The sequence below is a fragment of the Phoenix dactylifera genome, chromosome 2 (assembly GCF_009389715.1).
Source record: "Phoenix dactylifera cultivar Barhee BC4 chromosome 2, palm_55x_up_171113_PBpolish2nd_filt_p, whole genome shotgun sequence".
Classification (NCBI taxonomy): domain Eukaryota; kingdom Viridiplantae; phylum Streptophyta; class Magnoliopsida; order Arecales; family Arecaceae; genus Phoenix; species Phoenix dactylifera.
In genome coordinates, this window is record NC_052393.1 from 22,379,843 (window position 1) to 22,397,286 (window position 17,444).

Below are 17,444 nucleotides of genomic sequence, written 5' to 3' on the forward strand. Positions count from 1 at the left end.
TCTGATGTTAATAATTCATTTGATAATTTAATGGATGTTCATGTTGAGATGAATAGACGATATAATTAGTGCATATAGAGGGCTCACGAATCTAGTTGGATTTGATGGATCTGATGTTAATAAATCATTAGATAATTTAATGGATGTTCGCATTGAGATGAATAGATATAATTAGTTGAGTTTTATCTGATGCTCATCGACTATGTGCACTGAAAATGAGAAGGCAATATTGCCTTCCCGATTCCTCATCTTAGCGGGACTTTCGATCATGCTGGGTTGGGCAATTATTTTATTCGTTTTAGTTATTAGGCAATCCACTAAGACATATGCTAGACGCCCTCCAAATGTAATCCAAGGATAGTAAGGCGATGAGGGATGTGCCTCCTTTCAACTCTCACCGTCTTTCTGTTCCCCGGAGAATTGAACTGTCTCGACTCGAGCACTTACGGCAGACGTCATTGCATCACAATTGTAGATAGTCCTTCCATTGCTTGATTTGGAGATGCCGGATTGACATGCTTGATCTGGATGGACATATGGGCCTCCTTTCTTTGGAAGTAGAAGTTATTCAAACAAATGATGCCTTTATGGATTATACTTATAGTCCCATCATATATTAAATTATAAAAATTATGACTATTTTGTTAAAAAAAGAAACTATTTTTTACAAATTTTAATAATAAGTACTTTATTGATAATACCATTAATATACAGTGGCTTGAAACCTCAAAACTTTGTAGATATTTTTTATATATTTGAAGCTGTTTTTACAATGATAATATTAGTTGTTATAACTAAACTACAATGGTGACATTATACATTTCTGCCCTTCACTTTTCCTAATATTGGACATGAGGGCTTTTAGGGAGTGATTTGTGAAGAATTTCTGTTTTTGCTCTTTATCTCGTCTTTAATTTGTGTAGGTGCATATTGGGATTTGCATGCAATAGCTCCTCTTTTTTTTTTTTTTCTTTTTTTTAATATTTGTGGATGTTACCTCATCCCATCTATCTCTCTTTTGTTAGACGTAGAGAGGAGAGAGGAAAACACTCCATACCACCCTTACTGACAAGGGACAGAGAGTGGAGGGGCCTGCCCTGTGCCCTCTCCCTATGACATGGCACCAATTAAGCCTTCAATGGGTTGATCAAGAGCTCTAAGGGAGCTCATCTTGTACTATCAAAGAGTTATCGTAGACCCATGTTTCGCCATATTAGACTATACTGGTAGCAAATTGATATTTGGTTGGTGTACTGAGTGTCAGTACCTTGAACCAACTCATACTAATTACTGTACTAGCATGGTACTAGGACAGGTATTGAAACCAATAATATAAACCATGATTTCTCCTTTGTGTTGGCTAACCACAAACAAGAATGAGGGAGAGGGCGTAAGGGGAGAATGTAGGGAGGGAAAAAGAGAAAGAAGATAAGAAAGATAGGAGAAGAAGGAGCTCGAGGACCTTTAAACATTGAAATTTAGAAGCCCCCTTTTATCCACTTTAAGTTTTCTCCAAAGAACTCTGTTTTCTATTCCTTAGGAGGAGCATGATGCTTGTTTAAGCTTCACATGTAATCCGTCTGATGGACTATACTGAAATTGAAAGGCCCAAGTTAACATGGACACTTTGAAATCTTCCATGAGACCAAACTTGCTTGCTTTGGTGGTTTTCGTACCTTGACGTGTATCTAAATTGAACCTGCATGATTTTGCCAGTTTGTCCTGCTCCTAATGGAGCAAATCGAGATCACTTGATTGCTTTCTTATTTGATCTGTTGGATCTGATGTGGATCGCAAAGTATTGTCTAATCTTGTCTGTTGATATTGGCTCCGATCATAATAACTTAAATCTCATCAAATTTATATGATTTGATATGGATTTCAAGGTCGATGGTCCGAGCTCATCCAATGAGATAAGTTCATATTAGCGGGCTCGCAGATCTAATTGGATTTTATGGATCTGATGTTAATAATTCATTTGATAATTTAATGGATGTTCATGTTGAGATGAATAGACGATATAATTAGTGCATATAGAGGGCTCACGAATCTAGTTGGATTTGATGGATCTGATGTTAATAAATCATTAGATAATTTAATGGATGTTCGCATTGAGATGAATAGATATAATTAGTTGAGTTTTATCTGATGCTCATCGACTATGTGAACTGAAAATGAGAAGGCAATATTGCCTTCCCGATTCCTCATCTTAGCGGGACTTTCGATCATGCTGGGTTGGGCAATTATTTTATTCGTTTTAGTTATTAGGCAATCCACTAAGACATATGCTAGACGCCCTCCAAATGTAATCCAAGGATAGTAAGGCGATGAGGGATGTGCCTCCTTTCAACTCTCACCGTCTTTCTGTTCCCCGGAGAATTGAACTGTCTCGACTCGAGCACTTACGGCAGACGTCATTGCATCACAATTGTAGATAGTCCTTCCATTGCTTGATTTGGAGATGCCGGATTGACATGCTTGATCTGGATGGACGTATGGGCCTCCTTTCTTTGGAAGTAGAAGTTATTCAAACAAATGATGCCTTTATGGATTATACTTATAGTCCCATCATATATTAAATTATAAAAATTATGACTATTTTGTTAAAAAAAGAAACTATTTTTTACAAATTTTAATAATAAGTACTTTATTGATAATACCATTAATATACAGTGGCTTGAAACCTCAAAACTTTGTAGATATTTTTTATATATTTGAAGCTGTTTTTACAATGATAATATTAGTTGTTATAACTAAACTACAATGGTGACATTATACATTTCTGCCCTTCACTTTTCCTAATATTGGACATGAGGGCTTTTAGGGAGTGATTTGTGAAGAATTTCTGTTTTTGCTCTTTATCTCGTCTTTAATTTGTGTAGGTGCATATTGGGATTTGCATGCAATAGCTCCTCTTTTTTTTTTTTTCTTTTTTTTAATATTTGTGGATGTTACCTCATCCCATCTATCTCTCTTTTGTTAGACGTAGAGAGGAGAGAGGAAAACACTCCATACCACCCTTACTGACAAGGGACAGAGAGTGGAGGGGCCTGCCCTGTGCCCTCTCCCTATGACATGGCACCAATTAAGCCTTCAATGGGTTGATCAAGAGCTCTAAGGGAGCTCATCTTGTACTATCAAAGAGTTATCGTAGACCCATGTTTCGCCATATTAGACTATACTGGTAGCAAATTGATATTTGGTTGGTGTACTGAGTGTCAGTACCTTGAACCAACTCATACTAATTACTGTACTAGCATGGTACTAGGACAGGTATTGAAACCAATAATATAAACCATGATTTCTCCTTTGTGTTGGCTAACCACAAACAAGAATGAGGGAGAGGGCGTAAGGGGAGAATGTAGGGAGGGAAAAAGAGAAAGAAGATAAGAAAGATAGGAGAAGAAGGAGCTCGAGGACCTTTAAACATTGAAATTTAGAAGCCCCCTTTTATCCACTTTAAGTTTTCTCCAAAGAACTCTGTTTCCTATTCCTTAGGAGGAGCATGATGCTTGTTTAAGCTTCACATGTAATCCGTCTGATGGACTATACTGAAATTGAAAGGCCCAAGTTAACATGGACACTTTGAAATCTTCCATGAGACCAAACTTGCTTGCTTTGGTGGTTTTCGTACCTTGACGTGTATCTAAATTGAACCTGCATGATTTTGCCAGTTTGTCCTGCTCCTAATGGAGCAAATCGAGATCACTTGATTGCTTTCTTATTTGATCTGTTGGATCTGATGTGGATCGCAAAGTATTGTCTAATCTTGTCTGTTGATATTGGCTCCGATCATAATAACTTAAATCTCATCAAATTTATATGATTTGATATGGATTTCAAGGTCGATGGTCCGAGCTCGTCCAATGAGCTAAGTTCATATCAGCGGGCTCGGAGATCTAATTGGATTTTATGGATCTGATGTTAATAATTCATTTGATAATTTAATGGATGTTCATGTTGAGATGAATAGACGATATAATTAGTGCATATAGAGGGCTCACGAATCTAGTTGGATTTGATGGATCTGATGTTAATAAATCATTAGATAATTTAATGGATGTTCGCATTGAGATGAATAGATATAATTAGTTGAGTTTTATCTGATGCTCATCGACTATGTGCACTGAAAATGAGAAGGCAATATTGCCTTCCCGATTCCTCATCTTAGCGGGACTTTCGATCATGCTGGGTTGGGCAATTATTTTATTCGTTTTAGTTATTAGGCAATCCACTAAGACATATGCTAGACGCCCTCCAAATGTAATCCAAGGATAGTAAGGCGATGAGGGATGTGCCTCCTTTCAACTCTCACCGTCTTTCTGTTCCCCGGAGAATTGAACTGTCTCGACTCGAGCACTTACGGCAGACGTCATTGCATCACAATTGTAGATAGTCCTTCCATTGCTTGATTTGGAGATGCCGGATTGACATGCTTGATCTGGATGGACATATGGGCCTCCTTTCTTTGGAAGTAGAAGTTATTCAAACAAATGATGCCTTTATGGATTATACTTATAGTCCCATCATATATTAAATTATAAAAATTATGACTATTTTGTTAAAAAAAGAAACTATTTTTTACAAATTTTAATAATAAGTACTTTATTGATAATACCATTAATATACAGTGGCTTGAAACCTCAAAACTTTGTAGATATTTTTTATATATTTGAAGCTGTTTTTACAATGATAATATTAGTTGTTATAACTAAACTACAATGGTGACATTATACATGTTTTAGTATTTGAAAACTACTATTTTTAAACAAAAAATATGATCGTGATATAAGCTTTTGGACTTCTTTTTTCAGGAATATTACTGGTCTAATATTCTTTCCCCCTTCCCCACCTCCCCCACTCTCCCCCCCCCCCCCCCCCCCCCCCCCGCCTTCCCAAAGGATACACTAATATTCTACTATTCTTATCTTACAAGGAAAAGTTTAGACTCTTAATTCTTGGAATTTAAAGATTTATCTCAAGATAATTGTTAGTCCTAATGTTTGTCTTTGATTATATATAGCTACCATGACATTGACATAAGATTGTTGCTGGTTGTTACAGGGGTAATAGATCAGAGAGTAAAGTTTGGCCAATTTACATACCCAAATCATCGTATCTGTATTAGGTTCAAATCCAGACTCAAAGTACAACCCTGTATAAGAGTGTAAATGAGTCAGATTCAGGTTATATAATTCAATACATTCCATATGCTAATAGTATGATACATAACTTTAAAAGTAAAAGAAATAAAAGGTAAAAATGTCTGTAATTATATTAGTTTATTTTGTTGATTCTCTAAAACATGCATTGCGTGTGATTTTCTAGTCTTTATAATATATGATAATATGCCATTACTTTGTCTCATTATTATAACAATATTATTGTTGCTGTAACTAATGATTTAAACTTGTTACAAAAATATTAGGTAATAAATTAGTAATACATCAAAGTATTAAACTAACATAAAATTGTAGTAATTTATATAGATGTGTGTGTGTATCATGTAATGCATATTATGTAATATTTATATTTTGAAAAATACATATCCATAATTTTATGTTCTAACAATATAATATTATAGTATTATGATGTATATTATATAACATATAGGATATATGTCAGAAGTTAAAAAATTACTACAATATTAAAATTTTATATGTTATGTTGTATACTATACAATTATGTTATTATTGTACACTTACTATTCTTATACTATGTTAACATACTTTGCCATAGACTTGGGACAATGCTGTACCATGCATTACAGATATAATAATACTTGTTTATGTAAGTACGATAAGTGTAAGTTTGATATGTTATTATGTTTTTATATGATAATGATATAATTTCACTACTATTAGTATTATAATAGCCAATTGTCATTATAATGTTACATATTACTACAATAATATTATAATATTGTTATATTATATTGCATCATGACATTTGTTTATTGTTATATAATATTATGATACTACATTGAACAAATTCTCATTTCTTTGATTTGTTATTTGGCACGTAGCCAACTACTACAGTTCAACCTTTGGTTGTTTTGGCTGTAGAAAAAATGATGATGCATTGGGGCCCAAATGTATTGTTATTATTGTACACTTACTATTCTTATACTATGTTAACATACTTTGCCATAGACTTGGGACAATGCTGTACCATGCATTACAGATATAATAATACTTGTTTATGTAAGTACGATAAGTGTAAGTTTGATCTGTTATTATGTTTTTATATAATAATGATATAATATCACTACTATTAGTATTATAATAGCCAATTGTCATTATAATGTTACATATTACTACAATAATATTATAATATTGTTATATTATATTGCATCATGACATTTGTTTATTGTTATATAATATTATGATACTACATTGAACAAATTCTCATTTCTTTGATTTGTTATTTGGCACGTAGCCAACTACTACAGTTCAACCTTTGGTTGTTTTGGCTGTAGAAAAAACAATGATGCATTGGGGCCCAAATGTAATGTTATTATTGTACGCTTACTATTCTTATACTATGTTAACATACTTTGCCATAGAGTTGGGACAATGCTGTACCATGCATTACAGATATAATAATACTTGTTTATGTAAGTACGATAACTCGATAAGTGTAAGTTTGATATGTTATTATGTTTTTATATGATAATGATATAATATCACTACTATTACTCTATTAGTATTATAATAGCCAATTGTCATTATAATGTTGCATATTACTACGATAATATTATAATATTGTTATATTATATTGCATCATGACATTTGTTTATTGTTATAGAATATTATGATACTACATTGAACAAATTCTCATTTCTTTGGTTTGTTATTTGGCACGTAGCCAACTACTACAGTTCAACCTTTGGTTGTTTTGGCTGTAGAAAAAACAATGATGCATTGGGGCCCAAATGTATAGTTCCAATTGCATGTCAGGTATCAAAAGTACATGAAGCCAAATTCTAGACTTGAACTAATTGCAATAACTGGAACTGCAGCAAATTCAATTACATGCAACCAAGAGCTCCTCAGTCATGTAAAACTATATGCTTCTGGTCATGATTATGTGAAAACGATTTCTTGTTCGAATCATAAGTTGTACTCTTTTCATAAGTTGTTTCAGTTATTCTAGATTAAGTTATATAGGGCCATAGCATTTGTTCTGTCTGCTGTTTGTTTTGCTGCAATATATCAGAACATTGACCAGCATCTAAGCTAGTTGCCATTACTTCTCCAGTAAGAATAGGAGGCTGGAGTGTTTCATTTTGAACATTTCACAATATTTTTTTCAATATCTATATATTCTTGAGGTTTTTCTTTTTGTGCAGAAAACTCAATTACTTGAGGAGATAAGCAAGCATAAGGTATAATAGAACCTCCTTTTTTTTTATCAACAAGCATCCTAAATTATCTTGCCAAATTTCTTATGCTATTGTCAAGGATTTTTTGTACTAGGCAACATATTGGTAGCTTACTAGTAAGGTACAGGTTGGTATGATAATGCCCCATATCGGCAAATGGTATGCTGCTAGTGGTGAGACAACACTTGTACCATATGTTGACATAGTGCCATATCGAGCCTCCGTACCGTATTGGTATGTTACCAGCATAGTGACATATTTTCTGAATTATTGAGAAGTTGTCAAATTCTTCTTAGTTTTTTCTCTTGGCTCAATGATTCTCCAAATTATTCTCCAAAAATGAATCAATTAAGGACTATACAATTATTTCCGAATTCTACATGAAATTTACAATTTACTCGTGAATTACGAAAAATAAAAAAAATATGCATCACAAATTGATGATACAATATATAGTTGCTAGTGCTGATGCTTTTTACTATCATTTATTATTCTTGCCCTTCAATGCTTTTTTTAATTGAATATAACAAATATTGTAGAAACACATATTTTTGTAGTTTTACTTTTTTTTTTCTTCAAATTCTTGGTTATCCAAACTCTTTCCGAACTTTTGGCAAGTTTCCCATATTGTTTATTGAAACACTATCATTAAGTGAATAATTCTTGAACACCGAATTTGTGACTGTGCTTACTGGTATATTAAGGTTTGCGTGGTACTGGGTGGTACAGCTCGTTACAGCAAAAATTGTTACTGTATAGCTGCATAATTTTTATATTGTTGACAACAGTGCTGATTTTGTTGTAAACATGCAAGCAGCATCTTCCTTTCTGTTAAACTATGGTTTGTCTGCTCTGAGATATATGTATATATTATTGGTTTTGTGAAATAGTATGGCTGAGTATAATATTACCTCCAAGATAGTCATGCCTATTTTTGGTCTTCATGTTGGTCTTTTAGTGGACAAAAAAGGTTGTTTCCTTATCCAGCAGATTTTAGTTTAGTTTCTCTGTTCGAATTGGCATCTTTTAGTTTCTGCTTTATGGTTTGCAGAAGCGTACAATGGATAGAGAGGGTTTTGAGAAACAGGTAAGAAAGTTCTGGATCTTTCATTCTTGAATTTATTGCTACAACCACTTAAACTGTATGTTTTGCAATATACAAAAAAGTCTTTGTTAAGCTTGGCTTGTGTTCTGGTTATGCAGAAAATGGCATGCCTAGAGCATTCATCATCAGGAGATGTACGGAGGAGGCTCTTTGAAAATATTGATGTAACATTGAGTGCTGGTTCAGCACAGACCTCATTGGGTAATTCTTATTCAGATATGTCAACTGCTTTATCACACACATCTAAGCATATGAGCTTGGTGGTCTTCACTGATGTGGTCTTAGATTGGTCTATGCTTGCGGTTAATAAGACATATTATGGTATTTAGACACAGTTCATCTGCGGTCACACCAAGTCATTAATAATAATGAGTTATGTGATTGCAGAAAACATCCATGCCTCTGGAAGTTTTTGTGGTGGTGGACTCCGTCGGTCCAGCTTTGTCTTACAGGTTTGTCATACATATATATATGATGATGAGGTGAAGATGATTCTCCATCGCATTTGATTTCAAAACAATTCTTGTGAATTTTTCCTTTTTTAAATTTATTTCATGCATGATTTTCTTTTTTTTGTATCGACAAAATTCTGCATGATGGACTCAAATGCATGTACACATACAATCATACAGAAAAATGAAATTGAAAAGGAACAAAGACCCATGGTGATGATTTGGCCCCTCCTTGATGCCATGCTCTGGGGGGAGGTTCCAGGTTCAGATCATCATGAATTTGAATAGGTGGTGCTTCCAACGGTTTTCTTCCAAAAGGGAAAATAAGTAATGAAAATTATCTTCAATTGTATGGATTTGTTAATCATGCATTTTGAAATCTGCAATATTAAGATTTATGCATATCATCACGTGGAATTGAATATTTAAAACACTTCAGTAAGATTATCATCACCATACCTCTTGCAATGTCCCTATGTATTTTTACAAAGTTGATCTAATAATAGGAAAATAGTTGGTAAAAATTTAATGAAAAGCTGAAATTGTGGCTTAAAAAAATCTGGCTGTGGAGATTGACTGTTAATGGTTTGTATTACCCATTCAAATAATTGCTCATTTATGTTAATGACTGTTTTCAAGCTGCAAAAAAATCAACAAATCAACCAATCCTTGTCAGTTTTCCATTAAGTATGCTTATAATCAGCAGACCTGGCACTTCACATGTATGAATCTGTGCCAAGATATGCCACATGTTGTTATAAGGGGTGTGCTGTACCAAATTGTACCAATAAGGTCCAATAAGGTACCGGAACAAGGCCAAATATCAAGACTTAAAACATTGGTTTATGCTGTATTTACAGACACGAAACAACTATATAGTTCTTACATCTTTGATAACCCCTTAAATTTTGTGGCATATCAATGGATTTTGGAATCCATGAGATGTTAAGAGCCTACAAAAATGTTTCTGAGGTGCTTAAGGCAATGGAAATTGGGAGGCATCCAAATGTATAGATGGTAATTACAAACTGACAATTGATCTTGTTGTGGTTCTTCTACCTACAAAATCTAAACTAATACTCGTTTGCAAGTTTAGGTTTGTGAATCTGCTGTATTCGTGCATTATAAGGTGATAAAGTTAGAACTCAGAAAACACCCATTAAAGCTTGGGCCATCAAACCTTAGGGCATGTTTGGTTGGACGGAGTTGGACTCGAGAATGGGAATGGGAACAAGTGACTCCCATTCCAGCCATTTGGTTGGGGGGAGTCTCATTTCCATTCCGATTTCGGGGGGAGTAGGAATATACTCCAATCCTCTAAAACCGAATCTCTACTCTCTCCTAGTATGATTCCGACCGCAAACCAAATGCACCTATAATGTTGTTGTTAAAGGTTATATTGTGTTGCTTGCTTTTCCAGAAGAGGATGCCTTAAAGGAGGTTTCATGATCTAGTATTAGGATTATGATCAGCAAAATCACATGTTCGATCAATTAAATCAAAAGATGTGGAATAATACTAGAAGAAGAGGGAGAGCAAATGATGGTTTCTTGTAGATATGAAGATGTATTGGAGAATTACATAGTGAATTAAGGTGAACAATGAAAAAGCATGTGACTCACCAAATGCCTATTTTACATGATCCCCAAGAAGGTGGTCATATGTGATGTTACCAAGTGAGATCCCAAAGGTAAGATCTATCATTTGCATGAAACTGTGGGTGATGCTTTAATTGGATATTGATGATAGCAAGGTTTGTTATCTTGGTAACGGACCCCTTATCAGCGGTGCCATGCTGATACAGTATTGGTTTGCCCGATGTGGGGTTGGTTCGGTATATGGAGACTCCGTATGAAGGGCATACCGAGTCTCGTTTTGGTATTGGCATGGAACAATAGCCTAGTACGTGGTTGGCATGCACTAGTACGACGAACCTTGGATGATAGGTTTGCATGATTGCTTGATAAGTTGCACTTTTCATATGGTGAAGGCTCTTAACATTAAGAATTTGGAAAAGTGAGATTCTTATCCATCTAAAACAAGTGCCAGATATTTCACTTTAAGTAAAATCAGGCCATTACTGGACAAAGAACCATGGTGTTACATAAAGTGTTACAATTTAAGAAAGCATGATCATGACTATTGTTTCCCTGGGGATATTATTATTGAGGGAAATTTAATCGAAGCATCTGAACTAGCCATAAAAGTTTTGGTTGTGTCCTTCAAAGAAGGGTAGAGGAAATAAACATTGGTATAGGTCTGTTAGACCTATAGATGGTTGCAGATATAATGGAATTCTTTGACAAGAATATCAATCATGAATTCTTAGAGATTATCATCACCCTAGTTATGGAATCCAATCTTGTTGGTTTATGCTTTTGCGGAAGCCACAAGCTATTAAAGAGTTATCCACTCAAACAAGCCACTGAAACAAACCTTGATCTTGTTGGTTATCTTCTACCTGGATGGAACCTCCCCTGCACTGAGGGGATGAGAATTTGATTATCCATCTGCTAAGCACCATGAATCTCCTTAATAATGGCTATGGTTGTTGCCTTGCCTCGACATGGCTATTTAAGAAAAGATTGAAGTTGTGAAGAGTGTCATACTGACAAGTGCTTGATTTTTACTCTTGGAGTAATGGAATCGCTAGTTAAGAAGTGGACAGCGAAATTCTTGTTTAGGAGAAATGAGACATTCCATGGGTGCAAATGATTAAAACGGGCCTAGGTTGGTCCAAACACTATCTAGTTGTCCTTGTTTACAAGGTCGTCAAAAGCAAAAGGTGTCCTCAAGATGACAAGACCCCTATATTGCCTGAGGCGCTAGGCATCAAAAAGGTGTTTGCCTGAAGAAAGCAAAGTGGTAATGTAGGAAAAGTCCAATAACTGCATTAGAAACAAATGTATTTATATCTGAAAATAATATAAACATCATAAAATTACTTATTCGTGTTTCAACATTCCTAAATCACGATCATCTTGAGCATTGGATATCATGTTTCACATCTTATGAAACAAGAAATCAAAATATCACTTTCCGACCCGTAATGTGGTTCTATATAAAAGTTGGCGAAAATAAACCACTGGACATCCTAACTAGCTTCAAAATTCAAATAGGACTGTGAAATACCACTTCCCGTAAATGTTACATGCTTCTAAACAACACATAAAACAAAATAATAAACCACTTACTATCCTTGAGCAGCCCCCTGTTTATAAGAGGTCCAGGAGACCAAAATCAACATCAAAATAAAGCTAACAAAGCTTTAAAAGGATGGGCAAAAAAGATAGAAGAGTAGTGCTGGACATCAGATAGGTGCTTGCTTAGATGCCTCTCGCTTAGTCCTAGTTGCTTGCCTAGGTGTTGCCTTAGTGAACCTACTTCTCTTGAGGATTGTTGAGGTGCTTAGGGGTTTCATCACCTCGGCCGAGCATCAAGGCAAGCTCCTAGAGAACTTTTGACGTTGGTGCTTCTTTAGTTGGCTTTTTAGCTGAGTAAACTTTAGCTTTGCGTCATATTAGATTTTTAGGTTTCAAATATAGTTTGGCGGACAATGGACTTTAATCAGTTAATTAGTTAAATTTGATATATAGTATTTGTATACTTAATTAACATCATCCATATTATTGAAATGATGTTGAACTTAAATTTAATTTAGGCCAAATTAACTCCTCATTCATTCTTTCCTTACTGATTATTGTGTGTCTTCTTCCTGCATCCATCATTTCCATGGGCTCACATCCCATGACATGCAGGATGCTTGCAAACTACCTGAATATCATCCCAGTTGCTTCTAAAGCTTGCTGGCACCAAGCATTCACCAAGCAAAACCTCTTGCTTCCCTGATAATATCTGCTTTCCCATAAACTTCCAGCCCTAGGAAATCCATTATAATCTTGCAATAGCCCAGACACATAAGTTAACTGCAAAGAGAGCATTTGGTGAAGTCAGCAGATCACTTCCTAATATGCGGCTGCATATATAGGATTTTTTAAACATTACTAGTTTTGTAGATCTTTGTAGTTTAGGCTTATGAAATATGTTAATTGAAGTAAGTACAATTTATATTCGAAAATATGAAGTCTTAGGGATTGCTGTTAATTTTTTGGTGGATTGTGAGAAACTCTCCAATAGTGTAGCTTGGGATTGGGAGGGTCGTATCTTCGAGATGATAGATGATGGAAACTTCTCATTGGCTAGTCATATACTTTTGTGGTGCTCTTTATAAGAAGATGCTTGGTTTTTGATACTTCAAGAGCTGAAATTTGCTTTCTTTTGTTGATCATTAGATAAGGTGCTATGTTATGACTGTGTCAGCACTTGCTTTAGTCTTGGTTGGTCTGCATTTTTGAAAGAGTTAGAAGCAGTACTTATTGTCTTTTCATTAGTTGTATCTCTAATTAATAAGTTTAGGTTAAATCTCGTGAGTTTTTTAACTTATTGATTATGTTTATGGTAGATTGGACACCAATTCATAAAGAAGAAAGGTATTTGACCAATAAGCCCTTTAATTGTGCTCTGGTTTGAGAGGAAATAGAAGCCCCTTTTAGGTTTTAAGGTAAGAATTGTTTGCGGGTGTTGGGTAAATTCAAACTGGAATGTTGGTTTGGCTTGTGTTAATTAAGGAGTCAACCTCCCCCCCCCCCTTCCCCTTCCCCCCCCCTTCCCCTTGGTCTGCTTTTACTGCATACTACTTAAATCTGTAACATATTGGCTATTGTTTTTGTTGGCCTATTACTGGCTAGCTGCCAGCCCCAAATAATCAGGATATGGCTTGATTACTAGGCCATGTTATATTCTGGCGAGCTGATACTATCATTATGTCAATTCTGCTGTTAACTGTGGACTTCTATTACCCCATGTGATGCATGTCTGTAATTTATTTTTTCTTTTCATAAGTTGATATTGGAGTTATCACATTCCAGACCATTAGAGATTAATTTGTGAGGCTGCAGAGGAACTCTTCCATATCCAAAATGTTTAGAGTTTAGACAACTAAAGCGGCATTTTTCAGATTGATGCTTCCTAATCAAGGTTTGTTGTCTCGGTACTGAACTCCGTACTGGTGCCACACTAGCACAATGTTGGTATGGCATGGTACGAAATTTTTTTTGTGCGCCGAATGTCAGTACGCTACCGTTACCAGGTATCAGTATTAAATTGGTATGGTATGATACACCTCATACTGATCGGTTCGGGCCGATACGACATACTATGCTCCTAATAAGTTAGGTATTGCAGTCATAAGGTTATTGTAGCTTTGAATATATGATTATTTAGATATGCATTGCATGTCTTTTGTGTTGAATGCCTAGCTTTTTATTTGAACCAATTTTTGTGATTTAATAATTTCGACCTGAGAATCTAGGATTTTAAAAAGCTAACTGCTACATACAACCATGTCACTATTTTGCTTATGTTTACAGAATGAATTAGCGTTGGATGGTGCTCGAGTTATGGGAATAGATGTTTCTAGACAAATTTTAATTGTCTCAGGGAAGGCACCTGGAGTAGGAGGGGAGCATATTTTAAGTAAGGTATGTGATAAATATTGGAACTAAAACCACTTACAGGCTATAGCAGTGATTACGTCAAAGATCAAACTTGTTCATTGCTTATTTTATGCTTTATATTCTGACGCTTTTCGCTCTTTCTGCAGATTAGCATGTTAGTTCCGAATGGAATTGATAAAATCCATCTTCCTCCTGATACTAAAGCTATTAGGGATCTGTGCTTCCTTCCTAATGGACTTGCACTTCTTGCATCATTGGGCAAGAAGCTATCACTTTTCAGGTCCATATGCTTTTTATTTAGCAGAGTCTTTTACTTGAATGCTCTGCTTGGTAATTTTTCGTGAAAAGTTAATTCACACAATTAGGGTCTGTTCATTGCAGTGTGGCAAGCAACAATGTTGTCCTCAGATATGACCTACCGGTATTTTTTAACCTCAACAGATATATTGTTTATATGATGTAATCTTTTATAAGTACCTTCACATGGAATGCTTATTGGAATTTTGATTGAATGACCTTCGGATAATTTTTTTTTTGAAATGCTAGTTGATTAGTAGATACCTTTGCATTTTAAGAAGGTAGACTAATTCTAGCAAAGATGGGCTCTATGCTAATATAGCATTGACTTGTTCTGAGCTTGTCACCATCACTATTATTATTCGAGAACAATCTTGCTTGGGCTCTATGCTAATATAGCATTGACTTGTTCTGAGCTTGTCACCATCACTATTATTATTCGAGAACAATCTTGCTTATGTGATTTTGTCAATTGTAGTCTTATTCTCTCTGTCTCAGAAATTCTAACATGCCTTTAGGGTATTAAATGTTAAGTTTTGCTGCACAAGCTACTCTAAACCATTCTAGCTATTGCCTTTGCTTGCTCATCTTAATAGTGGAAGAATTTAGTTATGTTCTGTTTCTACATCCTAGAGGGTTATGTTTTGTTAGTGTATATGGCTTGTGTTGAATGTTATTTGTATATGTATAGCTTCTTCAGGAGCAAATTTCCCTGTTATTATGGTCTAGTAGCTAAAGAACATGACAATGTTTGATGATATGATGTATTTCCAAATTCTGAAAGATTCAAAAAAAATGCTTATGTACGATGCTAAGGGTGTGAGGGTCAAGATATATGATGACTATAAACGGATGGTCATAGAAATACATATCAAATAGTCCCGGAAACTTGTAATAAGAAAAAGTAAACAATCCATAGTTTTTATATTGAAAATACATATAAGATAAATTTGAATTACAAAATATGTACCACCATCTAGTCCCTCATGGAATGTCTATGTTGATTGTAGATGCCAGGATCTCTTTTGTAGCCTTAGACTTGACTCTAGCCTAGGTGTTGTATCCACCCTTGCATTCAATAATCCTATCCTCTTGGACAACTACCCTGATATTGATGCTCTATCTGATATTGGGCTGACCATCCCACCTGAGAGAAGATCGCATAAGCAAAATTTGACCCGTAATCTTGCTGAGGCTATGGAGGGTGGTAGACACTTGAATATGAGACATCTATCAAAGGATATGCGTACAAGTAGTACACTAGCTATGTAGAAAAGGATACGATGTACAATGAAGATCTAGAGATGACCAAGGATCTTATTCTGCGCACCATTTCATTAGCTGTAGCAGTCTCAGATCTTGAACCACCTTGAGGGCCCATCTCCTATATGTTATCATATCTTTGCAGGCTTTAAATCATGCATTGTGGTTGCATCTTGCGTGGCATGAGTTAAACGACTCATCGATGATTAGATTCATACTATATGGCTGTGAGTGGTGTGCATCCCCGCATGTTCACTACTACCTCTCTGCTTACCAAATACATCTCAACTGTCATTGGCATCATCATTTGTATTGTGAGGCACTTGGGCATCTGAGCGCTCGGTGACCTCAGAATCTATGTGAAGGGGATCCTTACCAACCCTCTCCAGTGGATCTACATCTTACTTTCCCTTTCTTGTTTGCTTTCTTTCCGAGGGTGCCCTTGACTGACCGACTTTGCTTGATGGCTTGACAAGCCCTCGAACTTGACTGGCCCTACTTTCCTGATGGGATCGAGTTTCATGATAACCTCTCCTCAGCATCTGGGTGGTCTCAAGTATAGATCCTTGTGATCCTGATTAGCTCCCATCTGAGCTCTGTGATTGTACTTACTGCTAGGCATGGGCACTTGTGAGTGTGACATGCATCTCTCTGCCTGGTGTTTTACATTCACCCTAGCCTCCTTTGCTATGACACTAGCTGGTTGAGGATGTGATCCTGGCTTATTAAGCTGTGGCTGCTGTGACCCTCAAGCCAATAATGAATCCTCGTCATCTTATATAAATTCATTATGAAGCCGGTCATCATATTTTAGCTCTACCTTTGCATGGATGCATTTTAATCTGAGTTGTAGATTACAGTGCACGTCAACTAAGTCATCAAGTCTCTTCATTGTTAGGCGGTCCCTCAGTTTGTTATTGTAAATTAAGGAGAAGGTTGACTAGTTGCACTCGTAACCATTGGAAGAGAATGTTTATAAGAGGATCTGGATTGCTAAAATCCTAAAGTTTTTGGATAACAACCTAAAATGGAACACCATTCAATTGCAAATGCAATCAAGTAAATTTCAATTCAGACATAATTTATCATGAAATATTAGATCAGTTAGAGTTTGTGTCCAAAAATACATGGTTTCATATTGTCTTTGTTTGCCACAACTACCTTCTCACCAAAGCTATTGGAGACCTCCCTATAAGCTTTAATTTGGGAAACATACACCAATTATGGCATCAAATCTTTGGTTGAGTTGATAAAGTATTATTCCTATTAAATTTACTTATCTCTAGGCAACTGGCAGCAATTTTGGTATCAAGCTCCACCTTGTAGATAACACCGAGCAAGCAGTCAGCGGTTCCTAATCTAGGTATATTCCTGGGACAGTATATTTGAACCTTGGATTAAGATAATAGGCTGCCAAGGCATGCAAA

At 35.5% G+C, this 17,444-nt stretch overlaps 1 protein-coding gene across 4 annotated transcripts in view; it reads left to right on the forward strand.

The window, feature by feature from the left end:
* The window catches only part of LOC103714133 (E3 ubiquitin-protein ligase RFWD3), a 36,754-nt gene that overhangs the window by 12,957 nt on the left and 6,353 nt on the right, over positions 1 to 17,444 (forward strand). For all 4 annotated transcript variants that reach the window (XR_005510724.1, XR_005510725.1, XR_005510723.1 and 1 more), the window contains exons 5-11: positions 7,352 to 7,387; positions 8,436 to 8,471; positions 8,588 to 8,690; positions 8,877 to 8,941; positions 14,371 to 14,481; positions 14,604 to 14,737; positions 14,839 to 14,878. Coding sequence is in view for 1 of the 4 variants with exons in the window: in XM_039123671.1 (XP_038979599.1) it covers positions 7,352 to 7,387; positions 8,436 to 8,471; positions 8,588 to 8,690; positions 8,877 to 8,941; positions 14,371 to 14,481; positions 14,604 to 14,737; positions 14,839 to 14,878 (525 nt within the window). In the remaining 3 variants the exon portion in view is untranslated. The remainder of the gene's footprint in view (positions 1 to 7,351; positions 7,388 to 8,435; positions 8,472 to 8,587; positions 8,691 to 8,876; positions 8,942 to 14,370; positions 14,482 to 14,603; positions 14,738 to 14,838; positions 14,879 to 17,444) is intronic.